Source organism: Monodon monoceros, unplaced genomic scaffold, assembly GCF_005190385.1.
Source record: "Monodon monoceros isolate NGI ecotype Baffin Bay Population unplaced genomic scaffold, NGI_Narwhal_1 Super_Scaffold_18, whole genome shotgun sequence".
Lineage (NCBI taxonomy): Eukaryota > Metazoa > Chordata > Mammalia > Artiodactyla > Monodontidae > Monodon > Monodon monoceros.
In genome coordinates this window covers 37,384,396-37,404,187 of record NW_021703774.1, presented here as the reverse complement: position 1 = coordinate 37,404,187, position 19,792 = coordinate 37,384,396, and the positions used below count along the sequence as shown (strand labels likewise).

At 41.5% G+C, this 19,792-nt stretch overlaps 1 protein-coding gene across 3 annotated transcripts in view; it reads right to left on the bottom strand.

Moving 5' to 3' along the window:
- HHAT (hedgehog acyltransferase) overlaps positions 1–19,792 on the bottom strand; it is a 363,625-nt gene that overhangs the window by 291,407 nt on the left and 52,426 nt on the right. For 2 of the 3 annotated variants that reach the window (XM_029230716.1, XM_029230717.1), the window contains exon 4: positions 9,036–9,149. The exons of the other annotated variant lie outside the window; for it this stretch is intronic. In XM_029230716.1, coding sequence (XP_029086549.1) covers positions 9,036–9,149 — 114 coding nt within the window. The remainder of the gene's footprint in view (positions 1–9,035; positions 9,150–19,792) is intronic. 3 annotated transcript variants of the gene reach the window in all.

Genomic DNA, 19,792 nt, shown 5'->3' with positions numbered 1-19,792 from the left:
GTGTGTGTGTGTGTGTGTGTGTGTGTATCCCCACACAAACAAAAAGGGAAAATAACCAAAACCATCGCAGAGTCCACACAACAGCCTTCTAGCCTCCTTTTCCTGGGAGCAAAGCCCCGTGGGCCCAAACAAAGCCAATTTCATCCCTCCTTAGAGATGCAGTGATGGAGGTGGAAGAGTCTGATTCCAGGAAAACCATTAATGCATGAGATTCCTATTAGGTGTGTGGTTTCGATAATATGCTGGAAGGGAGCGCCTGTTCACCTCGGCCTTCCAGAGGTTAGTTTACTTGTCTCAGCCAGCGCCATGGGACCACGCTTTTCAGCCTGCGGCCAATGAGCTCAGCCAGCCGGGGCCCAGTGCTAATAATGCAGGTGCCGCCAGTCAGAGGTCAGGTGAGAACGCACCCTGTGGTCAGCAACAGCACCCAGCCTCAGCCCCCCACGTGGCCAGCCTTCTCAAAAAGTTTGCACAGGTGTATTTTTGGTTCTGAGGGCAGGGAACGCAATGTCTCAGGTGGTGAGGGTGTTCAAGAAAGGAGGCCACTGTCTGACCCACCCCACATACGTTCCAATGATAACAAACCCCTAGCCAAAGCTCAGAGCCGTTACTCAGCCTCCCCTCCCTCCCAGGGCACTACCCGCGATGTAGTCTTGCCGAATCCCAGAGAAAGCCCTACCCAGAGAAAAGGCGTTTAACCTTGGCCGAGGAGCTCAGTGGAAAGTTTTATTACTTGTCATGGCAAAAAAAAAAAAAAAAAAAAAGGAAGAAAAAGAAAATCCCACTTTTGAAAATAAACTCTTCTTTGCCTCTCTCTGGGAGGAGGCAGGGCCACAAAGGCAGGGACAGGATTATAGTAGATGAAGGCGGGAAGCATCCTTCAGGGTTCAAGGGTTGTAACCGCAAGAAGTGATAATGTCTAATCCTCTGCGCAGCATCGTCCACAGTTCATGGTGCCCCAGAATATGGAGAAACAAAAGACAACTGCAACCCAAATCTTCCACCCAAATTAAGGCCATCTGGAGCACTCAGTCCAGGTGGTGAAAGCATGGAGCTAATGGGGCCAAAGTTGTGGTTCATACTTACATAAGGACCAAGCGGACTCAGACAAAGAGCACACTGTGCCCCAGCCCGACCAGAACCCTGCCCACCAGCTGTTGCACAAATCAAACCTGTGGTCACAAAGAGATGGGAGACCACACACACACACACACACACACACACACACACACGGCTCAGTGCAAACTCTGCCACATTCCAAGAAAAATGCAAACAAAACCTCCTACTGAGTTTGGATAAGATGCGCTCTGCAGATAAAAAGACAAGTCCACCTATCCACTCATGCCTGGTAATGAGATGCAGGAAGCTGAACTAAGCAGATGTTTCCACTCCCTTCAAGGCACAGCTCACAAGCTACGTCCTCGGGGGCCTTCCCTGACACCCCCAGGCAGATGTGGCCCGCTCCTCCCAGCATCCTGATCAGGATTTGGTTTCTCCTGTCACTTCTCACTCAGCTCCTGGGGGCGGGACTGTGTCTCCCCATCCTTTCTCCCACAGCCCAGCTCAAGCTTGAAACAGGGTCAGACAAAGACATGCAGGAGAGGAAGGTAGGTATGGCTGGACAGACAGCCTCTGCCCTCTGGGGTTTCAGAAGTTCTGACAGTTGCCTCCTTTTTGAGCACCACAGAGGGAACGGCTCCCAGGAGCACGCACAGACCGCAGTCGCGGCACACAGCAGAGGCCAGCGGACCCCAGCAGCAGCCACCTCTTACTTGGCTGTCATCGTATGTATGCCAGCACAACCTTGAAAACCATCGGACTCTCACCACTACCCCAGGAAGCAAGCGGTACCATCCCTGTTGTACAAATGAGGAGAAAGGCTTCAAGATATTAATTAACTGGCTTAAGACTGCATCACTAAAAAGCGACAAAGCCGGGTTTCAGCCAGGAGCCCTTAGCCACCCTGAATGTGGACTCCTAACAGGAAGAGACTTAACTCAAAGTTACAAGCAAATTAACCACAGGAACATCTATATCCTAACCTAGGTAGGTTTCTGATGGTGGTAGGTACAAAACAGGAGCTGAAAACAGAGGAAATTTGGAAAGAGGGAGGAATATCCGTCCACGAGCAGAGGGTGAATCTACATCTTGCACTGTCTACTGGGGCTATATCTACTCCAAGGGAAGGGGGGAATTGGTTCTTGCAGACAAGAAAACCTTCCTCTATGCATAAAGCACAGGCAGGTACACAGTACATAAACAGACAGTATATCTGTGGTATTAAAATGTCATAAAGAGGAAGTGACAATTGGGGGAAAATAGCTAAAAATGCTCCTGGGGGAGAAATAATGAAAAAAAAAAAAAAAGCTAGAGAAACACTGATCTACAGGAAGCACACAAGAGGTAGCAAGACAAAGAGTGGGAAGCAAAGGAGAGCAGTCAGATGGGGCCATGTTGGGCCTGATGCACATGGCAGAACGGTGAGGAAGGTAGGGGATGAAAACTCAGCGTGCCCAGGGCAGCCTCATCTTTCCTTCTCCCTGCCACACCATTCTTCCACATGTTCAGTTAAAAATATATCACATATCAAACACAGGGAAAGGAATATTTATAAAGTTTATAAGGTATAAAGAATAATGAAATAACACCTGCATACCTAGCACCAGCTTAAGAAAGATAAAGCTACCAGTGCTTTAAAGGGCCCCTGAGCATATGTCAAATACATCTCAATTTTAAAAATGTCAATTATACCTCAATAAAAATAAATAAATAAATAATCAAAGCAAAACCAAACAAACCAAAAAAGGCCCTGGTTATCTCTCCTCTGATTCTTTCTTCAGCTTTTTTTTTTTTTTTTTTTTTTTTGGCTGCGTTGGGCCTTCATTGCTGTGTGCAGGCTTTCTCTAGTTGCGGTGAGCGGGGGCTACTCTTCATTGCAGCGCGCGGGCTTCTCATTGCGGTGGCTTCTCTTACTGCGAAGCACGGGCTCTAGGTACACGGGCTTCAGTAGCTGCAGCACGTGGGCTCAGTAGTCGCCCTAGAGCGTGCGGGCTTCAGTAGTTGTGGTGCACAGGCTTAGTTGCCCCATGGCATGTGGGATCTTCCTGGACCAGGGATTGAACCCATGTCCCCTGCACTGGCAGGCGGATTCTTAATCTCTGTGCCACCAGGGGAATCCCTCTCCCCTCTGATTCTATCTCCCCAACCAGATGTGACCACTATCCTGAATTTATTTTCATGGCTATCTCATCTTTGTGATCATACACGTGAATGTATCAATGTAGTCTGTACAGCTCTATGTGCATAGGAGCATATCTGATAGATTCCTCTGCAACTTGCCTTATTAGCTCAATGTCGTGATCCAGAAATTCAGCCACGTTGACAATTACAATTATAATTCATTCCTTTCCATGGAATAAATTCACTACAATTCATCCATTTCCCATAAAGAATATTTGGATTGCTTCTGGCTCTTTGTTACTACAATCCCATTGCTGCAATGAACGTCCTGGCTCATGTCCCCTGATTGGCAGAAGAGCTTCTGCAGGGAACATGTCCGAGTTAGCACTGGTAGCTGTGGACTTTGCACCTCTTTGACTTCACTAGGTAATGTAATACAAAGAAGCCATACCAACACATACTCACAACCTCTTTGTATGAGTTCAGGTGGCCAGTACTTGATATCATCAGGGGATTTTTGTTTTATCTTTGCCAAACTGAAAGTATGAAATGGTATCTTGTAGATTTAAGGTATATTTGCTTGACTACTAATGAAGTTGAACACATTTTCATAAGTTTATTGGTCATTTGTGTTTCCTCTTCTGCAAATTCCTTTTCCCATATTGAGCCCTTTTTCTATTGGGTGACTTGTTTTTTCCTTTTGAAATTTCTTTATATATTCCAATACCAAACCTCTGTCAGGTTGCAAATAACTTCTCAATTAGTGACTTGCCTTTTCACTTTCTTCACTGTGTTTCTGGATACATACAAAGATGTACATTGATTATTATACATTGATAAGTTCTTGGTTTTGATGTGGTTAAACTTATCAAATTTTTCCTCTACAAGTTATACTTTTTGTGTCTTAATTAAGAAATCTTTCTCTACCCTACCATCAAGAAATATTCTCCTCCTACATCATGCTTTCTAAAAGTTTCATACTCTTTTTTTTTAAGTCCTTTTTTTTTTTCTGGCTGCATTGGGTCTTCGTTGCTGCGCGCGGGCTTTCTCTAGTTGTGGCGAGTGGGGGCTACTCTTCGCTGTGGTGCGTGGGCTTCTCTTGTTACGAAGCATGGGCTCTAGGTGTGCGGGCTTCAGTAGTTGTGGCACAAAAGCTCAGTAGTTGTGGCTCTCGGGCTTCGCTGCTCTGCGGCATGTGGGATCTTCTTGGACCAGGGACCGAACCTGTGTCCCCTGCACTGGCAGGTGGATTCCTAACCACTGTGCCACCACGGAAGTCCTATTTTAAGGACTTAATTCACCTTGAAAATGATTATGAATGGTATGAGGTAAGTATTCATTTCTTTTTAAATGACTCAACAATTGTGTCAGCACTGTTTATTGAAGTTTATCTTTTCCATGCAGATCTGAAATGCCACATCTGTCAAAATCAAGTTTCCATCTATGTACAAGTATTTTCTAAACTCTATTCTGTTACATTGGTCTATTTATCTATCCTGGTGCCAATACAACAATGTCCTAATTATTATATCTTCATTAAGTCATAGTATCTGGTAGGGCGCATACTCTGATTTTGGTATCAATTTTATGCTCTCTTCTTCATAAAATGAATGTTCCCTCTTTTTCTATTTTCTGAAGAAGCCTGGAAAAGATTTAAATAATTTGTGCCTTGAATGTTTGGAAGAAGTGGTGTGTTAGACTATCGTTTTCTTTACAAATAGATTTTTAACTACTTACTCAACTTTTCATGGTTATAGTACTATTCAGTCTTTCTATTTCTTCATGAGTCAGTTTTGGTAAGACAGGTTTTCTAGAAATGTGTCTGCTTTGCCAAAGTTTTCAAAATTATTGTCATAAAATTGTGCAAAATATCCTTACTATATTTTTTATCCTCTTTTCCACACCTAATATTGGTTATTTGTGCATTTTTTTTGACCAGTCATGCCACTGATTGTTTCATTAATGTCTACTCTTATTTTTGTTCTTTCCCTCTTCGTTTCTTTTTTCTGTTCTTTCCTAATTTCTTAAGTTGTATGCTTAGCTCATTAATTTTCAGCTTTTCTTTTGTTTTAATAGAAGCATGTAAAGTTATGTACTTACATAAACTTAAAATTATCCAAGTAGCACCCTACAAGTATTGATATGTAATATATTTTTCATTCATTTCTAACTATTTTCTAATTTCCAGTATGATCTCTTTTTTTACCTATTGTTATTTTAAAGTTTGCTTTCTCTTTTAATTTCTAAATGAATTAGTTTTCAGGTCATTGTGTTACTGGTTTCCAACTTAATTACACTGGGATTAGAGAAGGTAACCTATTTAAAACACAGCCTTTGAAATTCATTGAAAATTACTTTATGGTTAAGATGTGGTCAGTTTTTATAAATATTCTATGTGTTCTTTAAGAGGATGTGAATTCTCCAGTTGTTAGATGTAATCATTTACGTTTCTTTTTTTTTTTTAAACCTTCAGTGGATTCCTGCTTCCCAAACTATAGTATTTAAGATCCTTCATAGTCCGCTTATAAACTACCTTTTTATTTATTTATTTATTTGGCTGTGCCAGGTCTTAGTTGTGGCATGTGGGATCTAGTTCCCCGACCAGGGATCGAACCCAGGCCCCCCGCATTGGGAGCGCAGAGTCCCAGCCACTGGACCACCAGGGAAGTCCCCATTTACGTTTCTTATATCAAGCTTATTAATTGTATTATTTGTTTTCTTCTATCTGATATATCAATTAGTGATAAAATTATGTTAAAATCTCTCCCTAAAATCACAGATATATCTATCTTTATGGTATTGATCACCTTTTGCTTTCTATATTTGGAAGGAAAATAAGCAAACTTAGAATTATAATATCTTCCTAATGAAATGAACTTTTTATCATTAAACAAGAACCCTCTTAGACACAAATAATGTTCTTTGCCAGCTATTAATGAAACTGCACTAGTATCTAGGTGGACGGGACAAAGATGAGTCTTATATTTGCTGGAACACCTTTCTCCATCCTTTCACTTTCAAACACTCTGTGTCCTTGTGTCCTTCCGTTTTAAGTATATCTTGCTAGGAAGCACCCCTGTGGATGCTGTTTTATTTCTTTGTTTATTTTCCTTTTTTTCTGTTTTACTTTTATCCAGTCTGACAATCCTTTTCTAGGGTTGGAGGGTGGATTGGGTCCATTCACACTGATTGTGACTACTGATATATTTGCATTTATTTCTGCCATTTCTTTGGTGCTTCCTCTTTGTCCTACCTTTTCCATGTTTCATCCTTACTCTTTAATGAAATTTCTAACAAATGAAGCCCACCTTTTTTTTTAAATGTATTTTATTGAAGTACAGTTGATTTATAATGTTGTGTTAATTCCTGCTGTACAGCAAATTGATTCAGTTATACATATATATACATTCTTTTTCATACTCTTTTCCATTATGGTTTATCACAGGATACTGAATATAGTTAGGACTTTGTTGTTTATCCATTCTATATATAATAGTTTGCATCTGCTAATCCCAAACTCCCAATCCATCCCTCCCCCACCTCTCTCCCCCTTGGCAACCACAAGTCTGTTCTCTATGTCTGTGAGTCTGTTTCTGTTTCATAGATAAGTTCATTCATGTCATATTTTAGATTCCACATATAAGTGACAGCATATGGTATTTGTCTTTCTGACCTACTTCACTTAGTATGATAATCTCTAGGTCCATCCATGTTGCTGTAAATGATATTATTTCATTTTTTATGGCTGAGTAGTATTCCACAGTATATATGTGTCACATCTTCTTTATCCATTCATCTGTCGATGGACATTTAGGTTGCTTCCATGTTTTGGCTATTGTGAATAGTGAGAAGCCCACCATGTTTTAAAAGGAGGAAAAGAAAAAGAATAATACTATCTCATCAACCCTACTTTACAGAAAATGATAAATTAGGATTCAATGGTGAAAAGCCTTTCTAAGGTCAGAAAGCTAACAAATGAGAAAGCCCAGGACCTAATCCATCATCCAGCACTCTTCCACTCCACGACAGCTGACCCTTTCCCACAGCAGCAGTAGTGAGACGGACTGAATTTCACATACTCCTCATAATAGTTCACCTTCCCCCACCCCCGCCACAGAGATAGAAAACACAAGTATTAAGCTATTTATTTTACAGATGGGAAAACTAAGACCTAGGGGCAGTAAGTCATTTACCTAGGGGCAGAGAAACTTTGTGTTAGAAACAAAAATGTTAAATTTCTAGAAACACTGATGTCTTAGCAAATACCAAACAAATTTGTGGAAGAAAAGAAACACATTAATGAAGGCTGAGGTGGATATGTTCATAACTAGTTTAGGAATACAAAAAACAGTGGATTACTTATTATTAGGTTTGCTCAGAAGGTTATATAAAATTGAATGAAGGTGATCAAAAGGTACAAACTTCCAGTTATAAGAAAAATAAGTACTAAGAATATAATGTACAACATGATGACTATGGTTAACACTGCTCTATGGTATATTTGAAAGCCGCTAAGAGAACAGAATAGATCCTAAAAGTTCTCATGACAAGGAAAACACATTCTTTTCTTTTTTCTCATTTTTTCTTTGTATCTATATTAGACAATGGATATTAACTAAGCTTATTGTGGTAATCATTTCACAATATGTGTATGTTAAGTCATTATGCTGTATACCTTACTTATACAGTGCCATATGTCAATTACATCTCAATAAAACTGAAAAAAGGTTGTATGAAATTTTAAAATATATTCAGGTCTGACAGCATCTAAAATTTTTTATTTTTTGCTACTTTAGAAGATGGAAACTACTTGAGTACAAAAAGGTAATCATTGTCATATTTAAAACAAAGAAAGTTGGTGTGCTACTGGGATTTTCTGTATTCCAGCACGAGAAGCAGGCCCAGAAAGTACCAATTTTCAGGAAAGAGCTGAAAAAGAGCCCAAGTCCGGTGACATCTCTAAGCACATGGCACTGTTTTCTCAGTTCACGTTTGGGTCTCTTGAGCCCAGAGGCTCCTGCTTCTCCTGTCCCTTCAGTTTCTTCACCTCCATGAACCTCTAAGAATCAAACATTTCTCCTGGGTTGACTTCCAAGTCCATTTTTGGCTGTGCTTTGTTTTTACTGGGTAGAATTCCAAGCACAGACTCATTTCTTTTCAGATTAGGAAACCACAGAGGCAAGATGCATATATGAGAGGATGCTGGACAAAGTCTGGCCCCTACACTAGAGAAAGATCCTCCTGGCACTATCTCAGGCCCCGTATTAGCCACAATATAAAGAGGTTCTCAATCCCACCTCTTGCAAAAGCACTTTTCAAACATCTGCTTGGAAGAATCTCTTGTTCTCGAAACCAGGCCAAGGAAAAAGCAAAATACTAGAATTCTGATCTATAACAGTTACTGTCGCATAAATTACTTGACATGAAAATCATTCCCACTTCTTAATGAAATCATTCTCTTTCTTCTGAACTGAAATCACATATATTCTCAACAGGTGGTTTTTATAGGATCATTTGATTAAGAATGGTCTTAAAGAATACCATCTGAAGTGTAGTTTTAGTCTAAAACCTTCATATTCATTGGTTTGAAAAACGACTTGGAGGAAGTAAGCACAGGATAAGCATGTATGAAATTTTTATCTTATCAAACATCATTAACAATTTATCTTATCTATCTTTTATTTTTAATCTTTTTATCTGATAATTTATCCTATTGACCAGTAACAATTCTTTCTCATCTTTTCCAGTCTCCCAAGGCTAATATCCATGTCTCCTGATTTGCTAGCTCAGGTCTCTTTCTTCACAAAAAGCAAAGGAGAAAGAAGCTTAAACGGAAATGATGCACATAACCGTACCTTCCTTGCAAGCAGGTTGGCTACTTGAGACACACCCATGTGGCCAAGGAGAAGCCACGCCAGCCGCTGCTTGCCCCACTCCATCCAGAAGCTCCACTCAAAGTCAGTTGGGTCCTAAATCGGCCAAAACAGCAGTTTATCAGAGGGATCTTGGTACGTGTTTGAGGCAGAACACAAACCCCAGTTAATAAAACAATTGCAAGAAGGCCAGTGTGAGTCCAAATGCTATACAACGGCATTTACACAACATTTCCAGCATCTACCCCACCACACACCGCACCTACTTATACCCTCCCCTCCAGCTTAGCTGGTTTCATTGCCATTCCCCCACTGAGTGTCTTTGTTAAAGCTGATCCCCCAACCTCTGGACCCTCTATGGGACAGAAACTATTATTGAACCCACGTTATAAAATATGAAACAGAGACTTAAAGAATTCAGTTCATTTACCCAGTGTCACATAGATAGTACAAATAACAACTTAGGTTATCTCAGTTTCATCACCTAGATGCTTTCACCAGCAAGAGAAATGTACGCTGGACACTAATAAAATTGTGTAAGGTCAGTCATGTTAAATCTTGCTGTCACTTACAGGCAGGAGGATAATTTGATAGAGAAATTAACTAATTCCCTATAAGATTACAAGGAAAGAATGAAAGATATACTTCCCTTCACCTTGGGAAGCTATGTCCATCAGTGCCCTTTGTCTGCGTCTGTACCAGGCAAGGTGTCTATATGGCTCCCTGACAGGGGCAGGTGAAAAACCTCTGGCAAGATTGGACCCGTGGACACCTGGGGGTTCACACCTAAAAGCCTCGGCCTCAGGAGCTCCAGGGAGATCATGGCAGCCAAGCAGAGCATGGAGGGAATAAGCACAGTGATTGGCCACTCTCAAACGGATAATGTGGGCTTGGCCCATGAGCATCTCGGCACCACCAGGATGGAGGGCAGATGTGAGGCCCTCAGAATTTTCTAGCCAAATCGTGTGGGTGATGAAGGAATCCCCCACTGACTACTGATCTATCGATACTGAACATCTCATCAGTCTGTACAAGTGAAACTTTGAGTCAAATTTTTAATTGGGTTTAAAGGAAAATAGGATTTTTTTCTATTTTTTTTTTTTGCACCTGAGGATTGAGGGGCAATTTCATACAAGTTACACATATTACAAAACTCTTTTTTTCAGAAGGTAAAATATAGATTGAAGTGATCTTGATTCATATCAGACTATGGATGTAGAGGTAGCAAATGTAGCAGCTAAGGCTGCCGATTCATCTTGGGTTTGGATCCCAGATCTAGCTACATACTGGCTGTGATGACCTTGAGTGAGATACTTCACCCTTCCGCTGTCTGTTCATATGATAACAGGACTGATTTTCTAGGAATTTATGAGGTTTAACTGAAAATACATGCATATCAAAATTTTAAAACAGTACCCGGCACACAGTACTCACTAAAAATTGTTACTTGCCACTAACTGCTAGTCCCATGTGCTTTCCATCCTGTGTTAACCAGCTAAGATTGTATCACGCTTTACATGTTGCCTCTTGTTAAAAAAAAAAAAAAAAAAGTTTTTCTATTTTCCAAATGAAGAAAGACAGCAGTACTGTGCTTCTCAAACAACACGTTTTCCCCACAATCAAGATCCTGATACACACACAACCTGCTCATAGAGCCCCCATCCCATGAAAATCATAGATCTAGTCCAATTCCTTCCATTCAAAGACTGACTACATCAGAGCCCAGGACGTGCCCACGCTGCACACCCAGGCAGCAGCAGAGCAGAGAGCTCAAATCGTTAACCGGGCTTTATCCCTGTTCCAGAGCTCACTTCCCCATCTTAAAAATGTCAAATTAGTGGAGAGTCAATCAACTGATTAAAGGCGCAAAGGTCATGTGATGAGGCCATGCTAGTAAAATGCCACTTTGTAACATGGATGCATACACTAAAAACCAAGATGGAATTTTTTTACCCCCCTCAAAATAAAAATCCCAACATTTTAGCTTTTTACATATCAATAATGTTTTTGAACATTCAGAATTACATTAGAATTCATCACCTCAGACTTATACCTATGTTTCAAAACTTGTCCAAGTTTAATTTCTAGGGGGTAAAAATGAAATAATATCTCATAACATTCAAGAAACCAAAAAACCTTTATGCTTCATCCTAAGGCCCAAAACTACTGAAAACCCTGTGCTGGTAAAATCCCATCAACAGGGCTTCCCTGGTGGTGCAGTGGTTGGGAATCCACCTGCCAATGCAGGGGACACAGGTTCGAGCCCTGGTCCGGGAAGATCCCACATGCCGCGGAGCAACTAAGCCCGTGCGCCACAACTACTGAGCCTGCGCTCTAGACCCCGTGATCGACAACTACTGAGCCCGCGTGCCACAACTACTGAAGCCTACACGCCTAGAGCCTGTGCTCTGCAACAAGAGAAGCCACCGCAATGAGAAGCCCGTGCACCTCAACGAAGCGGAGTCCCCGCTCGCCACAACTAGAGAAAGCCCGCGCGCAGCAATGAAGACCCAACGCAGCCAAATATAAATAAATTAAATAAATAAAATTTTTTTAAAAATCCCATCAAAACTACACAGTCTCTCATCACTAATTATTTCAGAAAAGAGCCATTTAAAGGAAATTAAAACATTTTTCTTATGTCTATTCTTCTCCATTTAAAATATTTACCTAAAGGAAATAACCAGACAGAAAAGCTGAATTAATGGATAGAAGATGGCCAATAAGTAGCAGTTACTGATTTGGGGAAGAAAAATGTTGACTTGCCTGATTCCATAAGCAAAAGCCTTATAGACCCTGAGCTCACTCATTTCAAGGTAAATCTTAAAGTCTCAAATCAAGAACAACTTTTTCATGTTCTGTTCCCTCCCCATTTTCTTTCTCGATCCTGTAATTCTTAGTCAATTAGAAGCCTCTTCTTTGGTTCTGTAAGGAAGTCAAATATAAACCGGGGATAAATTCTAGCTGGACAGAACCAGGAAGGCTCCCCCGTGGAGAAAGGGGAGCCTGAACTCCAAGATTCACAACCAATCTTCTACATCAGCGCTTCTCAAACCTCAGTGGACACACAAATCACCTACAGATTTTGCTAAAATGCAGATTCTGATCCAAGAAGTCTGGGATAGGGCCTGGGATTCTGTCTTTCATCCAAGCTCTCAGGGGATGCCATGCTGCTGGCCTGGGGACCACATTTCAAGTAGTAGAGATTGACATCATCAATCATGATTCCCTACATTGTTCATAAGCCCAGAGAACCCTTAACAGCTCACACCACCCCACACCATTCCCAGGCAGGGACACGCTAAAGCTGACCACCTAATATTCACAAACAGAGCAACCATCATCCTGTAATAAACTGAGTGAGTTAAGCATGGTTATTCATTCTGAGGTTTTCAGTGTGCAATGAGGCAAGAACAGAGAACTCTAAGGACATGATGATTCTTGGTCTCTTAAATAGTGACTCTAACTTCCTGGTGAAACGTTATTTCTCCTACTCTTAACAAGGAAAAGGATCTGGGCCTCTTTTCCCATAGAGAGCAGAGTTCTACACTAGGTACAGGGGGAAGAAATGTAGAATTCCTCACCCTGGAGGAGGTCACGGTACCAACACTAACACCCCGGACTCTGAAAACCACTGCAAAGAAAGACAGGTAACAGTGGTGTCATTCATCTACATATACTAGAGATACAACTGAGACCTTTCCTTTTTTTTATTCCATGTTACAGATGAGTTAACTGGAGGTCAGAGCAGGCAAAACTAGAGGCGGCAGAGCTGGGTTTCAAACCCAGTCCTGTCTGATACCAAAGAGGAAGCCCTTTTCCAAGCTGTTTCTACTTGTGCTGACGCTCTACCTGGATTCCCCCACCACTCCCAGACACATACACACACCCCACTATCCGACCAAATTGTTTCCAACCCTAGGGATGCCTCGTTAATGCCCCATATCCACAGACATGTCAGCTTCAGTGTGAAGCCTTCTCCACCCTTCCAGGTGGCCCTCACTGCAACCCTTTCTCTGTCAATTCACAACTCAATTCTAGCACTTTTATGATAGCACATTTTACTACAGCATATTTAGTATAGCACTTTTCACTCTAGCTATTTCATGTATTTTCTCTCTAGAGGGAAAAAATAGTAAGCTCCTGAGAGCAAAAACCTTAACTTAACCACAAATTTCTATCATGATTACCCAACAATCAGTAGGCCTTTAAAATGGTGGGGAAGTGAAATCAGGTGACCTAAGTTCTCATCACATTTCTCCCCCTGTGTAAACTTGGACAAGTCACTTCACTATCTGGCCCTGAGCCTTCCCGTATGTAAGAAGAAGGGCAGATTGCTTTCAAAGGGTGGGAAAAAAAGTTATTTCTTTCCTAAAGGAAAAAATACTAAAGGAAAGAAATACTAAGAGAACAGCTAGTCACCCGCCTACAGAGAGCGTCCTGACTGAGTGCCCATCATTCGGGGGGTAGTGGGGGAGAGATTCCCCCCTCACACTCCCATGTCACCAACCCAGGCCTCCAAGTTCCACATCCACACTGTCAGCCTGTTCTGTTCCAGCAAGTTCCCCAGTCATCCAGCCTCTTCCCCAGATTGGGAAGAAACTACAGCATACAGACTGACTATGTGCTATGATTCTGCCTATAGCAAGATAAGAAAAAGAAAACTATCTTCAGAAAGGTTAAATATCACATCCAAGGTCCCACAGCTAATATATGACAGAGCTCGACTTTAAAGCCCCAGGTCCTCAGGCTGCAGAGCCTGTGCCTCACGTAGTAAAATATATGTGACATACAATTTACCATCTTAACCATTTTTAAGTGTGCAGCTTAGTGGCATTAAGTACATTCACGCTGTTATACAACCATCACCACCATCCACCTCCAGAGCTCTTTGTTTTGTAAAACTGAAATTCTGTACCCATTAGACAGTAACTCCCCGTTCATACCTCACCCCCGTCCCTGACAACCACCATTCTACTTCTGTCTCTATGGATTTGACTACTCTGGGTACCTCATGTAAGTGGAATCATACGGCATTTGTCCTTTTGTGTCTGGCTTGTTCCACCTGACACAATGTCCTCAAGGTTCATCCTGCTGCAGCATACTGCAGAATTCCCCTCCTTTTTGAGGCTGAATAATATTCCACCACTGAATGGATACCCCACATTTTATTTATCCATTCGTCTGTCAATGGACATTTGGGTTGCTTCCACTTCTTGGCTGTTGTGAATAATGCTGTTACGAACATGGGTGTGCTAAAGGTTTACTTTTTAGTATTTTGAATTTTAAATGATTTCCTAATGTTGCCAAATGACCTTCTTTTTTTCTTTTTAACGTGCGTACTCATATCTGGCTGTTCAAATCTCTTTCAAAATCATCTAGTACTTCAAGGGCAGAAAGTTAAAAGAAAAAACTCGTGGCAAATGAAGATCTTATGTTGCCAACTCACCACTGAGTAAATTTTTCCTTATTCTAGCCATGAATTCCCATCAGCCCTGAAGCTCACCAGATGACAGCACCCTCACTTCTGGCCTCTTAGCTGGAGTCCTGCAGTGTTATCACAGGGGAATGGCCAAAACTCTCCTTCTCTGCTTTTTTTCCTGCATTCCTCAGACCATGTTGAATTGGCTGAAGATAATCCCATGGCTAATATGGCCAGGCCACTGGACTCAAATGTTGTTAAAGCATCCGGTACCAAGTACAACCCCAAGGCACCTACCAAGACACCCCAAGGGACGCTGAGAAAGTCATCCCACAGATAAAATCAGTTACACCAAGTCCACCACTGGTTTTTTAACCCAGACTCTCCCAAGACCTTGCCTACTTTCCAGTAAATCACTGCTCTTACCAGTAGCTGAAACTTTAACTCACATATTATTAGAAGGGTGTTTGCCAAGATTTAACAGAACTGAAACTCCACAACTTAGGAATTCTGAAAAAGCTTGAGTTTGGGGGAATTTCTTGTTTTGCTGCTATTGGTTTAAGGTAAATTCACATAGCACAGAATTAATCACATTAAACTCAACTCAGTGGCATCTACACTTCCAGTGTTGTGTGACCACCACCTCTATCTAGTTCCAAACATTTCCATCACCTCAAAAGGAAGCTCTGTACCCATTAACTGGTCACTCCCCATTCCACCCTCCTCCCCCAGGCTCTGACAATCATGAACCTGCTTTCTATCTCTGTGGATTTAGCTACGCTGGGTATTTCATATAAATGGAGTCCTGCAATGTGTGACTTGGCTTCTTTTACTCAGCATAACGTTGCTAAGGTTGATCCACATTGTAACACAGACGAGTATGCCATTCTTTGTTATGGCTGAATCACATCCCATTATAGGGATATACCACATTTTGTTTATCTATTCATCCATTAATGGATATTTCAGCTGTTTCCCCCTTTCGTCTACTGTGACTAATGCTATAAATGTCTGTGCACAAGTGTTTTTTAAAATACCCATTTTCAATTCTTTTAGGTCTACACCTAGGAGTAGTACTGTTGGGTCATATCACGATCTATGTGTAATGTTTTGAGCAACCCGCAAACTGTTTTCCACTGTGGCTACACCATTTTACATTCCAAGTTTGAGCTTTTAAGGCCAAAAAAAAAGGCTTCCTAAACTAACCCTCTGCCCACGGGGAGTTTTACTAGCATCACAGAGAACTCAGCTCTTTCAACAAGGCCTCTCGCTGCTCTGAGCCTGCTTACCTCCTTGGGCAGACACTTGAGGAATCTGCTGTTTTAACATTCCAATTTCATCCTGGGGGCAAACGTCAGCAATGGCTGGAAATAAGGGGGTAAAAATTGGCTTTGGGATATATCTTATTACATAAAGTGCTCCCTGAAAAGTTAATCCTGTCAGTCTGCAGGATTTTGCATCTGAATTTTTTAAATTCAATAATTCTTTTGGTTCGTTTGAAAGAATTATTGTTTTGTTAAGATCGATACAAAGGCTAAAATGGCTATTTACTTAATGATGAAATCTGCTCTGACCAGCAAATTTATTACCATCCATAAACGCGATCAGGAACTGAAAGAACGTGATAGAAATCTCCCAGGTGCAGACAGTCTTGGCTCAGTACCCACCAGAAGGAGGGTTCAGGACCTTAGAATCGTAAAATTCAATTCCTCAGGGTTCAGGAAGAGCTGCAGCCTAACTGGAATGTTCAGCTACTTCCATTGACTCAACAGAGTTAAATCTGACCTTCATTTCTACACTCTTCTGGGGCCTTGAAGGGAGCACGGGTGGAGATTCCCACAGAGTTAACAGAGGGAATTAACATCACTAATGAGGAGATCGTGGGCTTTAACATCCCTCCCAGTAAAGGACACCAAGAACACAAAGGAAAGTGATTGTCATGGGTGGCCTCAGAGGAAGACCTGCCTGTTTCCCGGAGATACTATTCTCACCTCGAATTTGTGTCTATCACAATGCAGGGAAAGTGACCTTATTCTCGAAGTGGCTGATGGAGCCATTGGTGTGCTGTGTGTGGCAGAGACTGGACTGTGTTCACGTTCAGGAGAGCCAGGCTTGAGTCTCAGTTCTGTCACCTACCCTTATGTGACCTCAGGCTGGTCAGTCCTCCTTTATATAATTAGAACTGTTTAAAATTTATTTTATTGAAGTATAGTTGATTTACAATGTTAATTTCTGCCGTATAGCAAAGTTATACATATATCTATGTGTATATATATATATATATATACACATAAATATATATTCTTTTATATTTTATTTATTTTTTATTTTATTTTATTTTTTATTTTATTTATATATTTATTTTGTATTATATATATATTCTTTTATTCTTTATATATATATATTCTTTTTCATATTCTTTCCCATTATGGTTTATCACAGGATATTGAATATAGTTCCCTGTGCTATACAGGAGGACCTTGTTGTTTATCCATCCTATATGTAATAGTTTGCATCTGCCAATCCCGAACTCCCTGTCCATCCTTCCCTCCCACCTCTCTGGCAACCACAAGTCTGTTCTTTATGTCTGTGAGTCTGTTTCTGTTTTGTAGATAAGTTCATTTGTGTCATATTTGAGATTCCACATATAAGTGATTTCATATGATATTTGTCTTTGTCTGACTCACTTCACTTAGTATGATAACCTCTAGGTCCATCCATGTTGCTGCAAATGGCATTTATATAATTAGAGTTTAAAGTGATCATAAAAGCTAAAGGGATTGATTGGTGAAGGGCAAAGTCTAAAGTTAAAAAATGTTAATGCCTCTAAAATTGAACTCATCCCTCCAAATCCATCCTGCTTATTGCTATCAAAATAATCACACTGAAACAAGGGCTAGCAAACTTTAATAAAGGGCTAGATGGTAAATATTTTCAGCTTTGTGAGCTATAGAGTCTCTGTGGCAACTACTCAACTCTGATGGTGTAGCCCGAAGGCAGTCATAGTAAGACATAAACAAATGGGAGCAGTTGTGCTCCAAAAAAACTGTACCCACAAAAACAGGTGGAGGGTCAAATTTGGTCCAAAGGCCCTGGTTTGCAGGCCCCTCTTCTAAGGGATTGCCATTTCTCCTAGACCCACCACTTGTCTCCTAGTGAGAGTACGTCAGGAACATTGTTTTATTACACATGTGGATGGCATTTTTAGGTAATTTACTATCAGCTCTGAAGTCTACATCTACAGATGAAGCAGATTCTACGAAGGCCACAGAAGTCTCAGCCACAGCACACCCATTACCCTTGGTTATCCAGGAAAAACTCGGAGCTACTGCACATCTTTTTCCTCCCGGTACTCTGCGCTGGACATACTTCAAAGGTGGGCACTATTCTCTGCACAATTGGTCTTGTTCCCCCCATTCTGCTCCCTCTTCACAGCACCAAAGTAACATTTTTAGGATCACAGCTGATCAAGTCACTCTCCCACTTAACATTCTTCAGGCTTCCCCCTTAGCATACCAGAGAAACATTCTCAGCAAGACGCACGCAGCTCTTCCTATCTGGCCCTGCCCAGCCTTCATCATCCTACCCAACTTTTCTCCCCAGTTCTGCAACATGGCCGTGCTGACCACCCAAACGTGCTGCGTTCATATGGCCGAAACTTCCCACCCTTTGCTCCCTTTACTTGGAGAAACCTGTCCCTCAAACATCAGGATGATGACCTATCTTTCAGGCCTCAGGTCAGGCAAGCCCTCTCCCAGGAAGCTTTACCTAATCCATCCGTTTATAGTCCAGACAGATTGTCCCTTGTCTATGCTCCCTCAATGTATGACGGTTACCCATATCATGGCAATTTACCACATTGTACTTTAATTGTAGGTTACTGAGCTGCCTCTCCACTAAACTGTGACCTCTCCCCCCACCCCAAAAGGGACTACATGTATATTCAGCCTTGTATCCTCCAAGAAACCAACACATACTAGACACTGAATAAAAGCTTGTTGAATAAACTGAATGACATATGGGTCAAATCATTTTTTTTTTTTTTTTTTTTGTGGTACGCGGGCCTCTTACTGCTGTGGCCTCTCCCGTTGCGGAGCACAGGCTCCAGACGTGCAGGCTCAGCGGCCATGGCTCACGGGCCCAGCCGCTCCGCGGCATGTGGGGTCCTCCCGGACCGGGGCACGAACCCATGTCCCCTGCATCGGCAGGCGGACTCTCAACCACTGCGCCACCAGGGAAGCCCGGGTCAAATCATTTTTAAGAACCTAGTGTAAACACAGTCTACTGGGAAAAGGGAATAAGAGATATAAAAAGTGGAGAACCTGGCACCTATCCTTGAATGCCTTTATAATCACAGTTAGAGAACAGAAACTCATGGAATATTTCTAGTGCATGATGTGCTCTGCAGATTATCTTCACCAACTCAAGGCCCACCCTCTGGTTATATCAATTACTTGCTCTAAAGAGATGGACAAAATACAGTACTGTCATAATAGAGGGTCTATTTCATGGTTTAATTATAAGACTTAAATAAATTAAAATATGGGAAACACTTGGAATAGTGCCTAGTACTTATTAAGTACTATGTGTGTGTTTGTTAAGTAAATATGCAAACAAAAAAACAAACAACAAACTCTATTTTATTCTGATAGCCCCAGAAACATACATCTGAGAGTTTTCAAGCTGTATATCCTGAAACAGATAGAGATACTCATAGATATGGAGATAGATAGAAGTAGAGAGGGGACCTGCTCAAGATTCCCTCAAACCCAGTCAAAAGAAAGGAGAGCAGAAAGGTTCTAGAAACTGGACTGGAAAGGAGTGAATCCATGATTAACAAAAGGGGAACATCTGCATTCAGAGAAGCTGCAACATCTAAAATGCCTTGGGAAAGCAACCATCTTAACCTTCTTCTCAAAATAAAATATCTGCTCTGCATGGCCGATACTGCCAATTGCCTCAATCAACACTCCTCCAACCACTTCTAGTTTGACTTCCTATACATTAGAGGTTAGAAGGCAAAAAACTACATTTCCCAGAATTCCCTGTAGCTAGCATGTTCCCTCTGGACCTAGCTTCTGATGAAAAAATACACAGACCCGAAGGTGAAAGAACGAACATAAAAATGTATGGGCTTTGAGACTTCTGAAAGAATGGTGGCAGAGGCTTTTGTTATTCTGCAGCAGCCACGGTGGAGGCTCCAGGGTCCAGTCAGTCCAGAGGTGCTGTAGCTTCCTGGTGTGGCAGCTTTTACTAGTGCACCACAGCATTGCATTCTCCAGCCAGGAGCTGGGCAGCAGCCACGGTTTTACAGGGT